Source organism: Lissotriton helveticus, chromosome 12 (genome assembly GCF_964261635.1).
Source record: "Lissotriton helveticus chromosome 12, aLisHel1.1, whole genome shotgun sequence".
Classification (NCBI taxonomy): Eukaryota; Metazoa; Chordata; class Amphibia; order Caudata; family Salamandridae; genus Lissotriton; species Lissotriton helveticus.
In genome coordinates, this window is record NC_136073.1 from 577244704 (window position 1) to 577259361 (window position 14658).

At 48.0% G+C, this 14658-nt stretch overlaps 1 protein-coding gene across 1 annotated transcript in view; it reads left to right on the forward strand.

Annotated features, from left to right (window-relative positions):
* CNGB1 (cyclic nucleotide gated channel subunit beta 1) overlaps window positions 1-14658 on the forward strand; it is a 1191945-nt gene that overhangs the window by 371619 nt on the left and 805668 nt on the right. The window contains 1 exon segment of the mRNA XM_078668834.1: window positions 4053-4112. Coding sequence (XP_078524960.1) covers window positions 4053-4112 — 60 coding nt within the window.

The window sequence follows — 14658 nt, forward strand, 5'->3', positions numbered from 1 at the left end:
GTCTAAGTGTTAATGTAGCGGCACAGCCCTGAAGTAGGCAGCGTTCTTTACCCACACCAAGTATTAGGATATGAACTCACAATCGATGAATAAGGTCCTTCCCTGCAAAACTAAAGTCTATGGCCCAGTCCAGTCTCCTCAGGCCTCTGACGGCCACAGACGCCCCGCCCTTGTCCCGGGCTTCTCCCGGCGCGCTCCCGCGCGCGTCCCGCGGGACGAGGTTCCGGTCAGCCCTTTAAGCGCCTCCTGGCGCAATGATGGAGGCGGCGTCCTTGCCGCAGGTGGGGCAGCTGGGAATTGGAGTCCGCTGGAAGGGGCTCGGCGGAGCCAAGCCCGGCCGAGATGGAAGGCGGAGCAATGCCCGGCCCGCAGGTGCAGCAACGACGAAGGGGCTCGGCGGAGCCAAGCCCGGCCAAAGGGTGAGAGCGGAGCAAAGCCCGGCCCTAGCAACAGCAGGTATGCCCATTCAAAAGTTTCTACAAGGGGCACTCGGCCCCGGTCAGCCCTTTAAGCGCCTCCTGGCGCGACGCAATGATGGAGGCGGCGTCCTTGCCGCAGGTGGGGCAGCTGGGAATTGGAGTACGCTGGAAGGGGCTCGGCGGAGCCAAGCCCGGCCGAGATGGAAGGCGGAGCAATGCCCGGCCTGCAGGTGCAGCAACGACGAAGGGGCTCGGCGGAGCCAAGCCCGGCCAAAGAGTGAGAGCGGAGCAAAGTCCGGCCCTAGCAACCGCAGGTATGCCCAGTCAAAAAAATCTGATGCCATTCTGATGAACACCATTTCCTCCTAATGTATCAAATTTTCTCTCTGAACTGAGCGATTTTGCAAATAAATGTGGTACCACGCCCTTATGACTTTGCACAAAGGGTTATGTTTCACCTTAATATATTTGTTCAACGTAACATAGATTTTTTCCAATCCTGAATGTGTTTTTATTCCTGAAATTGCCACTGCACTCCTTTTTGTGCACCAAATGATTTTATACCTAAATGTATTTTATTCCTCAATGTGCGTTTGTGCACTTGAAGTGTCGCCTTTTTCCGGCTTTTTTTTTAATTTAAAAGAAAAGTTTTTTTAATGCATCTTACAAACATAAGTTATGGCAATCAGTAATTAAAGTTTTACACACATTTAACACAGAATAGTCGCAGATAAAGGCACATGCAATAAGACAAAGCAAATAATGAAGGAGGTAACATAAAAAGAGGAAAAAAAAGAAGAAAACACAAGAATAGGAGACCAGAGAGAATTCATCCTATCCAGTCCGTGACCGGAGCCAAGATTTTTTTGCCGCTTCCTGTCTTCTACGTCCTTTTAAACAATACACTGCTAACTCCATATTATACATTGCCAGCAACCGGGCCCTCCAATTAATAAAAGTGGGGGAGTCAGGACTGATCCATTGTAAAGTAATACATGCTCTACAGACAGACATAGCAATGAACATAAAACCTTGTTCGGGTTTACTACGCAAAACCAAATTTTGTGATTGGTCAACCCCCAAGATCACTAAGGCAGGAGTTAAAATCAGAGCTTTGCCAGTGATCTGAGCAAGAAACAACTCAATATCTTCGATATATTTGGTCAGTTTAGGACAGGAAAAAACATGTGAATTGTGTCAGCAGCCAAGGTTCCACATCTGCTACACAAATTCCCTCGGTTATTAGACCATTTAGAAATTTCCCCAGGAGTATAATATAGATCAAAGGCTGCCATGTAGTGTTGGGATCTTAAACTACCGGTGATTAGCATCTGGCCAGCCAGCTCCAGAGAGGCTGCCAGGTCAGTCCCTTCTTGTCCCAATTTCCTATCCCACTTATCATTTTGAATAATTAAATCATCAGGCACATCAGAGATGAGTGTTTGGTATATTAACCCGATCCTGGATCTCTTCTCAATAAGCTCCACCAAAGGGATTCCCACAAACGTATCTGCTCCTGCAGTTACAAGCTTCAGGAGATGGCTCCTGATTTGTAGATATTTGAAAAAATGTCTGCTAGGAAGCCCATATTTATCTTGAAGGTCAGCGAAAGAAGCAAATTGCCCCCCCCCCCCCCGAAAAATCACCCAAAGCATTGATCTCTAGAATGCCCCAACTAAAGGTGATAGAATCCTGAAAGATCGAGGGCAGAAGACCATAAGGCACCAGGGGAGTATATGCATTGATAGTTGGAATGCCAGATCGTCGACATTTTTTTTTCCAAACCGAATAAGCGGATTGTATAACCTTAAATTTGACTTTCTTATAATAACCCGGTTCAATGTTTCTAACCAGGCAATTACAAGCGTCTTTCCCAAGAAGTATCTCAAAGATTGAAGGTCTGGCAAATTCCGGCACCACAGCCTTCCTTCCTGATAATAACAACCCCATATGCTGTACCAGTGCGGCCCAATGGTATAACATCAAGGAGGGTAACCCCCAACCACCCCTTGATCTAGGAAGTATTAACCACTTAGATACTCTTCTGGCTTTATGATAACCCCTTAGAAATCTTGAGCAAGCCCTTTCAGCGCTGGAAATACAGTGCATTGGGAATTCAATAGGGATAGTCCAAAATAGATATAAAAATGTTGGGAGTATTGACATTTTTATGACATTGGAACGATCATGGAGTGAGAGGTGGAGATGATCTAGTCTCTCCAGCGATTGATTTACCTCTTTAATAATTGGCAACATATTAATTTCTGGTATCTCCGCCACTGACGGAGTGATCTTCACCCCAAGATAGGTTGCGACTGAAATTATTAGGATCCCTATCGGTTTTGAGAAATCTGAATGTATAACTTGTGTTTTATCAGCATTAAGCCGATAGCCAGAAACGGCACCAAATTGTTTAGCTAAATCATAGACTGCCAGGAGAGCAGAACACACATCCTTCATAAAAATGGCGACATCGTCAGCATATGCCAGTGTTTTGTGAGCCACACCATTGACCATAGCCGCCTTAATCCTTAGGTTATTGTCTAATTTATTCAAGAAGGGATCAATATAAATTGAAAATAAAAGCGGAGAACACGGGCACCCTTGTCGAGTTCCTCTGCTAATAGAGAGGGGGCGTGACTCTTGACCAGAGATACGGACTGAGGCCTCTGGGGAAATATATAAGGCTTGTATGGCCTTAATAAACTCCTGTGGAAATCCCTTCATTTTAAATATCTGCCATAGGAAGCCCCAGGAGACCCTGTCAAACACCTTTTCGGCATCCAACAGGATCATTGCCAAGGGTTGTTTACTAACCTGAGCCCAATCAAATAATGCTACTGCCCGCCTGATATGATCTGAAGTGTCCCGGACAGATATAAAGCCATGCTGGCGAATGGAGACCAGGGGAGCAATAACCCTACCTAGCCTGAGTGCAATGATTTTGGCATATATTTTACTATCAGCACAGATTAGAGAAATTGGGTGATAGGAAGAAGGGCTGAGCTCTGGTTTGTCCTTCTTTCTAAAGACTACAATAGTAGTCTTATGCCATGAATTGGGGGTCCGGCCATTCTGAGCAAGTGCAAACAAGAATTCGAGCTCCCCGAGTAAAATATGCCTGAATGTTCGATAAAATTTGAGGGGCAATGAGTCGGGGCTAGCCGCCTTCCCCGCTGCCAGTGAAGCTAGCGCTAGTTCCAGCTCTTCCCTAGAGATCGTGGAGGAGAGCACACCCGACTGTTCCGGTGTCACCTTCGATGTTAAATAATCACACAAAAATTCCTCCCCCGAAGCAGCTTCATCATCCTCGTCTAAGGAATAAAGTGACTTATAGAATTCTTGAAAGATTTCAAGCACTTTGTCCGGTTGATCCTGAATCTGATCTTTTCTATCTTTGATGCGACATATGCAATTTAAATCACCCTTATGCTGTAGTCTTTTGGCCAACAGTCTGCCAGTATTCTCACCATACTCATAAATGTCTGTTTTATGCTGAATAAACTTAACAGCAAGCTCCTCCCCAAAGTGTTGATATATTCTATTTCTGCAAATAGCTATCTGCGGTAGACATTCCTCTCTTTTTGCCTGATCAGCAATTACTCTAATAATTTCTTCCTTTACTTCTTGCAGCTGGTTACTCCAACAATTTACCCTCTCTTTAATCACCTTCTGAAGATAAAGCAAGAAACTGTGAGTCTTCCCCGTTCACTGCTGCCTTGAAGGCGTCCCAAACAATTAACTCGGGGGCTGACCCATTATTTCTCTGAAAGAAATCTATTATCCAATTTGTCATGTGACTACAATACTCTTGGTCGAGCAATAATTTTTGCTCAAATGTCCAGGTTGTCATGGGTGGTTTTATACCCCTAGACAAAAGTTGCAAAATCAGTGGATTATGATCCAAGATTACTCTGGGGTGTATCTCACAAATACCACCTTCAAGAATCGAATCTGAAACAAAAAAATAATCTAAGCGAACAAATTTGCTGTGGGGGGCCGAGTAAAAGGTGTAACCAGGCTCAGACTGACGCAACTTCTGCCAGACATCAACCAAGGCGTGTTCCTGGCTAAGCCCACAAACAGCCTTGAATGTCTTGCCTTTCCTCCCAAGGTACGGAGCATTGCTATATAGGTCAAAGTTAGAGTTCAAATGAATGTTGAAATCACCGCACAAAACTTTGGGAAAGGACCACTGAGCGAATTCAATGCTCAAGAAATTCAAGATAGAAGGGTCATCCAGATTGGTACCGTACAAAGAGCAGACGGTGTATGGAGATCCCCTAATCAATATGTCAGCAAGAGCCCACCGACCAAAATTATCCACCTTACTTGCTTAATGACACATATACCTTGCCTGGCCATTATGGCTACACCCCTGGTAGTAGTAACTTGCCGGGAACAAGCAATCAGATCAAGACCCACTTCCCGCAGCCAGGCACGGTTGTTCCAAGGGAAATGTGTCTCCTGCAAGCATAATAAATCTATATCCAGATGCCTGACAAGTTTAGCTAAAACGCCCCTCTTTCTTCTATAATTTAATCCACAGCAGTTTAAAGAACAGATTCAAATAAAGTTATGCCTACCCATCATCCTTAAAAACAGTCCAAACCAACCAGATACAGCCCACGCCCATCAGTCCTATGTCACTAATTAAGGTGGCGCCTAAGATGAAATTAACCAACAAATGCTTTAAGAAAATGTTGCATTGATTGCCATAACTGTCTTGTGAAAGAGTCATTTGAACCCCCACCACCAAACACCCCTTGCCCCACCCCCTCCCCTTGACCCCTTCCCCCCTGAACCCCACCCTACCTACCCCCAACATCAAAGGCATGGGGACCAACGATCCCTGGTGATGCTGAGCTGAAGACCCCCACTCTGTCACCACTGCACCCTAAGTGTACTCAAAGAATGTCTTACAGAAACAATAAAGAACCACTCTATAGAGAGAGAAAAGCAGATAAGATGTAAGCCTGGGAAGCAGGGAAAGCCCAGGTCTGCCGGAGAACAGAAAGGAGAAAATGGGGGACCAAAAATGTATTGCAGAGTCCATTAGAACAAAGTCAATCAGATCCCAGAGATATAGATGTTCAGCAACCCATAGACCAAGGGGTCCTTAGAATTCAATCAGTGGCTTTTTATCCTGTCTTCATAGTGAGTAGATACTCTTTAGCCTGAACCTCGGATTGAAAAAAGTGAGTTTGCCCTTTAAAAATCACCTTTAATTTGGAAGGGCACAAGAGAAAGACCTGAGCCCCCTTCGCCTGGAATTCCGGGATCAATTGCCTGAGGTGCCAACGCAGTACGACTGTCTTCTAACAGAAGTCAGGCCGCACAAAAAATTGTGGCCTTTCCCGGCCCTTTTGCGGTTGGGCCTGGCCAAATCGTACAGGGATTCCCGGGCCAAAACGTTATTCAGGGAGATCAAGATGGCGCGACGATGATTATCAGATTGAGCACCTGAGCTACGTTGGTTGAATGGAAAGCGATGCTCCCTCTGGATTTGAGTCTTCCAATCCCATTGAGGGAGATCCGGGAAGGCTTCCTCAAATAGCTCAATAACAAATTGGTGAATGTTAGCACCTTCTTGACCCTCAGGAATACCCAGAATTCTCAAGTTGTTGCGCCTAGCCCGGTTCTCCAAGTCAGTCAGTCTGAACACTGTGTCGTCTCTGATCGATTGTATATTTTCCACCCTAGATTGCTGCGCAGCTAAGTCGTCTTCAAGTTGGTAGAACCTAGTTTCAGCTTCTGTAATTCTGGAGGAGAAGTCTGAGCAAGTCTTTGCGATCCTGCGGTGGAGTTTCGTAGTTTCCTACAGGCCCCTTGTGTACGGGAACTTTCAGCCCTTGACTCCTCTCTATGTGCCATCATCACCTGATAAATGGTAGAAAGCGTGATTTCTTCGGGGAAGCGAAGGCTGTAACATTGCTGCCAGGCACTGCACCACCCTTGTGTCGTCTTTATCTCCCAGGCCTGATGAATACGAATAATCCCAAGACATAACTCCCGTGGTCACCTCGTTCAGGGCAGGGCAAGCCGAGATTGCTCCCAAATTTTTGACAGTCTCTGAACTTAGCTGAGATTGATCGACATTGCCGTCCCAGTGAAAACTGCTAGTATCACTGCCATCACCGGCCCAATCCTTTTCCTGAACATCCTCTTCTGAAGAGTTAGAAACATCAGATAGGGAGAAAAATGTGTCTGCTGGGTCGTCCTCCCTATTAGAATCTAAGTCTTCCTTTTGACCACTTGAGATTACGGTTTTACATGCCACCGCGCCCTCTAGCTCCTGTATTCCAACTAAAGGGACTAAATTACCCAGCATACAACTGGTTTGCTGGATGACAATAGAGTCAATTTCTGATCTTTGTGGTGAGGCAGACACAACACAACCGGAATCTTGGACTGGCTTTTCACAAACAGAGATAGAGGCTCTGCATCCCGAAGTGTTGATACACTTACTGGCGGAGGCGTAGGAGCAGAAGGAGCCCCCCGCTTACACAGGCAGTCAACACCGCACTTCCAGCTGAGGTGGGAGGTGAAGATTTTGATGAGCCAGAAGCCCTGACCATGGCGGGAGCACTAATAGATGACTTGGCTTTAGACGACTGCGCTTTAAACAGCGCAGGTACGGTCTGTTTAACTCGACCAGAGAGTCCTCTCCAATCTGAGCAGTGTTAGACGGGCAGATGGAGCAAAGACACAGGTCTCGTTCTCAAAAAGAGCACTGACTTGTCTGCGCCTTCCAATTCTGGTGCTTCATGAGAGTAGCTCCTGGATTGGTAAATCTAGTCATCTCTGTTCTGAGACCAGGAGTTCGGATCCACGTCCTGCAGCTGCAACGAGGTAACATAACATGTATTTGTAAAGTGCACGTTCACCACTACGGATATCTTGGCGCTGAATAACAGATGTTTGTATTATATTTTTAATACAATAAGAAAAAGCAAACACTTGTTGAGTGATTTCACTAGGTATTAAAAATTGTAACATTTACTTTTTCCAGCCACGGCGCTCCCCTGAGCAAATGTAAGACCCCTGTGAGGCAGTTAGGGAACCACGCAGTCAGTGCTTCATAGTTTTAAGATTTCCCAAACGTAAAAAGGGCTTTAAAGTATAATTTTCTTGAATCTAGGCGAATAAGTCTAGTTACATCGATATTTCACCTGGGAACAACAGGCTGGGAAAAAGAGATGAATATTCAGGTATTTAAATAATGGCCTCACAGCATGAAAGGTTCAGAATTGTGTCCATATAGGCATGGGGGTTTCTAAATTTTCCCATTTGCTGTTCTTCTCTCTAAGTTGGACTGTTCAAAATTCAAGATGCCTCACACAATCCCATGTGTAAGTTAGGACCAATGTATAACTATTAAATTAATGGGGGGGTGGGGCACACCTTTTCTTATTTCAAGCGTATCAACTCTATACTCTTTATAACCAAGCTTGCTGCCTGGGCTAACACAATGTCCCTTTGTGTTGGGCAAACTATGAACAGAAGCAAGTGAAACCACTTGGCCTTAGCGCACTGTTGCTACAGTGCGTTAAGGCCAAGTGTTTTTGTTCATAGTTAGGACCAATGTGCCTAATGCGACAGATTCTAGGGTGGCTGGGCAGCAGGTTTGCAACAGCAGTGTATTCTTTCACTCGGGCAATGTGCTGCATGAATAAAGTGGTGCGTATGTAGGTCCAAGACGTGTATGTGCAATAAACGTGTCGTAGCACCAACACTGCAGTGGTGCATGGCTGCCAAGTTAGATCTGTTTAACGATGCGCTATGGCTAGGAGTGTTAAAAGTTAGGCTGAAAACCGTCAACATTATCGGCGCCCTCTTGCTCTCCTTAAACCTTTTGTGCGCGTAAAACAGCCGCCATTTTGGACACCATGGCTTCCCTGCTCTCGCCGAGAGCCAGCGCGTCTCTCTCTCTCTCTCCTAACTTCGCTGGCAACCCCCCTGCTTGCACCTGCCTTGAGTCATAAACCCCTCTTCGGCGCTGCTCTGCCCCAGGCCCTCATCCTGTTCCCAGCGCGACACCTCCCTGCTTCCCCGTCATGACCTCCGGCCCTTTTGATGCAAACCCCTTTTCCCCGTGTGCCCGTTTGTCTTCCCCGTTCCCAGGCCGACACCTAGCTCTGCCGATACCAACCTCTTGCCCCTCCCCATACAATAGGAAGCTTCCCTCCTCAAAGGACCCCCGAGATGATCAAAGCCCCCCCCCCATCCCACGAGATCCGATCGAAACCCGCACACTCCGTGAATCGGCGGAATACCCAGCTGCGCGATGATCATCACCTGTTGTGAACGGGGCGGGGACTTCCACTGTAGCCTTGCATGGGAACGGGCTGGGAAGGGGGGATTCTGAGGATGTCTTTCCGTACATCAAAGTATCAACGAGAATGTGTTACATGTAATAAAGAGATAAACTTGTGTATAAGAGGCCAGGCCTCAGGGATGCAGTTAGAGCACCTCAGAACGATACCTTCTGTCCGTTTTCGTTGTGTTCTCCTCCGGAGCGAATAACAACCTTGTTTCCTGCCTTCCAGTCTCCAGCGCCTGCCTCTTCAATAGTTTAACTTCTTTGTGGGTTCAAGAGGCGACATCGCCGGGCAAAAATTAAGGATCTTATATTCTGGTTGGTAGTGCCCCCCCAGTTTGTGTTGTTCACAATTGGCGTCCCAAGCGTGGGGCCCATCAGCGACCCATGGATCCGGTGGGAGAGGTCCTGACGACAAAGTGAACGACTGCAACGATCGGGAACGCGTCTGTCCGATAGACCCTCGTCTGACAGCCGATCATCCGAACTTCACTGGTTCCGAACAGACCTCTCTCGAGTGATCTACGGTCCTGACTGGGAACCATCAGGAGTGCCGCGAGGATAACGAAGAAGAGAGGACGATCGGGCGCTGGATTCGGAAGTCAGGAAACTGTCCATGCGGTCCGGGTAAGGTCGTGTTACCACGACAAATTGCGAAAAAATTGCTTGATTGCTTGTTTGTTAAATACTAGTATTGCTCTTTTTGTTTATTTGGAGATTCACTGTCTGCAAACGGAGAAACAACAGGCTCTCTCTTTGCAAGCAGTGGAGGATAGGTAGGGCAGACAACCGTGCTTATTTTTCTCCCCCACTCAATAATCACCTGAAACTGAGCTGTTGTTCACAAACTATTGTTTCCTGGAGATTCCCTGTCTGCAAACAGGGAAGAGACCACCCTTTTTGCAGATAGTGAAAAAGGTAGGTAACGCAGATCTTTGCGGACCTACTCATTCTCCCCATTGTTATTTATCGGTCTTTTGTTATCTTGATCTATGAGGGATTCACTGTCTGCAAACGGAGAAACAAAGGTCTCTCTCTTTGCAAGCAGTGGAGGATAGGTAGGGTAGCAGCCGTGCTTATTTTTTTCTCCCCCACCCTATAATTGCTTGAAACTGAACTGTTGTTCGCAAAATTATTGTTTCCTGGAGATTCCCTGTCTGCAAACAGGGAAGAGACCACCCTTTTTGCAGATAGTGAAAAAGGTAGGTAACGCAGATCTTTGCGGACCTACTCATTCTCCCCATTGTTATTTGTTGGTCTTTGGTTATTGTGATCCATGAGGTATTCACTGCCTGCAAACAACGTAGAATAGAAATATTCTGTCTAGTCTTTGCACCTAGTGATAAGATAGGCAGTGCTGACTTTTTAGTCCCTCGTTACGAGCCGTCATGTCTGTCTTCTCCCCACTGATTAGTAGCCTGTTTAGCCCGGACCGCTTATTAGAGATGGACCATCCAGCCCCACTGGAAGGCACCCCTAATAAGGACATGTTCATGAAGCATGGATTGACCGCTATTGCCTATAGTAAACTATGGCATAAATATACAAAACAGGGTCAAGAAAGTCAATGGCCCCTGATAGGATCCTTCGATGATGATAAAATAAAAACGCTAGAAACTGCCCTAGGTAAAAACAAGACAACACCTACTATGCTTGATAGCTTCGGCATGTGGCGAAAAGAAACTGAACAGCGTAAAAAGAAAACTGAGAGTAGGTTGGAAAAAGAGCTGCAAAAAGCAGCCCACCTAGCTGCTCAGAAACTAAAAAAGGAGATAGAGGAAAGAGAGAAAGCTAAACAGAAACTAGAAAGGGAAACGCCAAGCCAGTGTCCGGTTAGAACCCCCTCCATGCTCTACCCTGATTTACCCCCGAAACGACAAGCCAATGAGGACCTGCTGTTAGGTCCCCCTATCATCTACATGCCCCCTCCATATGCCCCTTCTCAACCCTTGGCGCAGCACGCGCCACCCCCAGGTACAAACGAAGGTACCGCCACAGCGTCGGCCCCAATGGCCTCTGTGCCAGCCGAACCCCTTGTATTAAAACCCGCATCAACAACAACGTTAAACGAGCATGAGACTCGAGGGGCTGGCCTTGCAAGAACAAACAGGCTAGACAAAGATGAGCGAGCGGGGATCGACAAAATAGCAAGGACACTGGTAGAAAGGAAGGATGATGAAGAGTACATCACAGATATGTTCAGCTCGTATACAGGGAGTCACAGACGACATTTTACCGTACGACTGTGTTATCATGTCTTGAATGCATACGAGGACCGATATCGAGACAAAGGTCCCGAGAGCCTAAGGACTCTGTACCGGAAGGTCGATATCGGGGATGAGGGCGAGTGTGATGTGTCGGACCTCCTTACGCGTACGCTTGAGGTTTTCCGCCACCTCACTGAACGAAAGCCGGGAGCTAAATCCGCGGCCCCCGTAGTGACCGAACCACCAACCGAGCAATCTAACACCATGATGCCGATACGTGAGGCTGCCCCTTACTGGGTTCCCCCTCGAGGTACAGGGACTCACGATGATGCAAACAACCAAGATGCAAAGGGAAGGGTAGTATACAACTGGGTCTACCAGCCATGGGACCGGCAAGAGATACTGACATTCCGGAAATCTCTACCCGACCTACGTAAAAACCCCACTGCCTTCTATACTGAATTGGGTACAGCCCTGGGTTCAACTATCATGACCCTGGCTGACATCGACTTGTTCTTCGGGTTATGTCTACCAGCTGATGTGTGGAAGCAAATCCGGAAAGTCGACCACCTTGAGCTGTTCGGACATACCTGGTCACAACTCGGTGACTTGGACAAACAACGGGGACCAGGACAAAAGCCGTTGAAATCCATTCTAGACCTCCCAGATAAAATTGTAGAGAAATTAAAAACCCTAATCCCAGAAAAGAAAGTGGACTGGTCGATAGTAACAGCCTGTCGCCAAAAACCCCAGGAGGATGTATCGGAATACTTCTCCCGGTTTGAAACGGTGTTCTCCGATTACAGCGGCCAGGACATGACCACTGCAACCGGACACCATCTGTTTGTCCAGAATTATGTTAAGGGCCTATCATTGGACATCTCCCAGAAACTACAGGCCAGCGAGAGTAGTTGGGCAGCCTCCAAACCTACAGCGATTCTCCAAATGGCCCAATATTATGAGCATCAGAAAAATGAAAACGATAGGGCGACAGAGAAAAAGAAGAAAGACTTAAAAGAGAGGGTGATGATTGCCAAACTGCAAGGGGTGACTATAGGACGAGACCAATACCGGGGAAACTACCAGACAAACGTCCCTAAGACTGCATTTCCCCAGGACCGCACTCTGACTCCCTACAGTGGACGCACAGACCTTAGAGATGACCAGTGCGCTTTCTGCAAAGGGACTGGCCATTGGAAATCCCAGTGCCCAGTTCTCCTGGAAATGATCAGGAACAGAGACCCCAGGGATGTAGCAAACGGACCGAGACCTAAGGGACCACAACGAGGGCCCCCAAATGACGCGACTAATGACAGATCAAGCAGACCGAATACGTTCGATCGACCCAGACAGAACCAATATCAACAATCTGACTATGACGACACTCACACCTTTGCATAGGACAGCCCAGGGCGAGGGAGGGATCCAGTCGAGCTCTATGTTGACCAGCAGGGCCCTTATGTCACTGCTAAGGTCCTGGGTACCAAGTCTCCATTTCTGGTAGACACTGGCGCAACACGTAGTGCGTTATCTAAACGACTGATTCCAAGGGCACCCTTGTCTGGCTCACTCATAACATCGACAGGTTTCGATGGAACGCCCTCCACCAACCCTTTGTCTGCCCCGATTCTCTTTGACGTAGAAAACAACACCACCGACACCACGTTCTTGCTTTCCTCCAATAGCCCTGACGCCATTATGGGACTTGACTTACTGAAACACTTCCGAGCGACGATTAGGTGTTCTCAAGATGGAGTTCGAGTGTTTCTTTACGACAACCCCGTTCTGCTTAAACATTGTTCCCCCCGACACATGTTTTCCATCACCGACGTCGACGCGTCCCTGCTTGACACCCTACCTCCGTATCTGTGGGCCAAAGCGGATTCGGACGTAGGGCGTATGTTAATTGACCCAGTGCACATTACTGTCCGACCAGACGCAACACTCCCAAAACTCCCACAATATCGGATATCGCCAGAGGGCGAGAAGGCATTGGTAATGATTATCCAGTCACTGATAGACGCAGGAGTGGTAGAGGAAGTGGTTAGCAACGTTTGCAACAGCCCTATCTTGCCCATTATCAAGAAGCAGGGAGAGGGAGATGAGAAAGCATACCGTTTCATCATCGACCTCCGAGAGATCAACAAAGTGGTGGTACCCCAGTACCCTGTGGTCTCAGACATCACCACCATCCTGACCTTGATTCCATCCACTGCCACCACCTTTTCCGTCATCGACCTCAAGAACGCATTCTTCTCCATCCCCATCCACCCAGACAGCCGATATCTCTTCGGCTTTACCCTAAAATCCCGCTCATATAGGTTTTGCCGAGCCCCTCAAGGCTACACGGAGAGCCCTAGCATCTACAGCCAGGCCCTCAAAAGGCAACTAGACCAAGTCCGGTTACCCGACGGGGTGGTGTTGGTACAATATGTCGATGACATCCTTTTGGCAGCCGACACCACCCCTCTAGCGGTTACCGCCACCATTCAACTCTTGCACTTCCTTGCGGAAAATGGCCACAAGGTCTCCAAGAAGAAGTTGCAATTCTGCCTACCCCAGGTCACTTACCTAGGTCACCTTCTGTCCAAAGATGGACGGAAACTCACCCCTGATCGAATCCAGACCATTCTAGACACCCCTGTCCCTAAAACCCAGAAGCAGGTTCGCTCCCTATTAGGCCTCACCTCCTTCTGCCGACAATGGTTGCCAAACTTCAGCCTCGTTGTAAAACCACTGCTCTCTCTCCTAAACAAAGACGTCCCTTTCCCACTCCCTTGGACTCCTGAGTGTCAAACCTCCTTCACAGAACTACGAGATGCCCTTTGCTCAGCCCCTGTCCTGGGTACCCCTGATTACAGAAAGCCCTTCTCCCTTTACACTCACGAAAGGGAGGGGTGCGCTTTATCTGTCCTGACCCAGGCCATCGGTCCTAAGCAACGACCGTGCGCTTACTTCTCTGCCACTCTTGACCCTGTCGCCAGAGCCTTGCCTGCCTGCCTTCGAGCTGTAGCTGCTGCTGCAGTCTCTATCCGACAGAGTGAGGGGATTGTACTCTCGAATTCCCTCACGGTACTGGTACCCCATGCAGTCGACACCCTCCTGAACCAAACCAAGACGCAACATCTGACGAGTGCACGACTGACTGGATACGAACTAACCTTGCTTGCCCCCCATATCACCCTGAAAAGATGCACCACACTGAACCCAGCAACTCTGTTACCCTTGCCAGAGAACGACCCCAATGTGCACCCCGTACATGACTGCGTGACTCTTACGGACGAACAGACCAGGAGTAGGGTCGATCTCAGAGACACAGCTTTCCCTGACCCCGACGGGGAGTTGTGGGTGGACGGTTCTTGCATCAAACTCTCCGATGGTACCACTTCCGCTGCCTATGCAGTCACCACGGCTCGAACTGTAGTAGAAACAGCCCGCATCACCCAGCGATCTGCCCAGGCAGCGGAACTGATTGCTTTGACGAGAGCCTGCATCCTGGCAACAGGAACCACGGCGAACATTTACACCGACAGCCAGTATGCCTTCGGGGTGGTTCACCATTTTGGGCTCCTCTGGAGGGAGAGAGGATACTTGACCTCACACGGCACACCCATTCTGCACGGGGATTTAGTCTCCGCCTTAATCGAAGCTGTCCTCCTCCCCAACAAACTTGCCGTTATCAAATGCCAGGCACACAAGAAGGTGACAGACA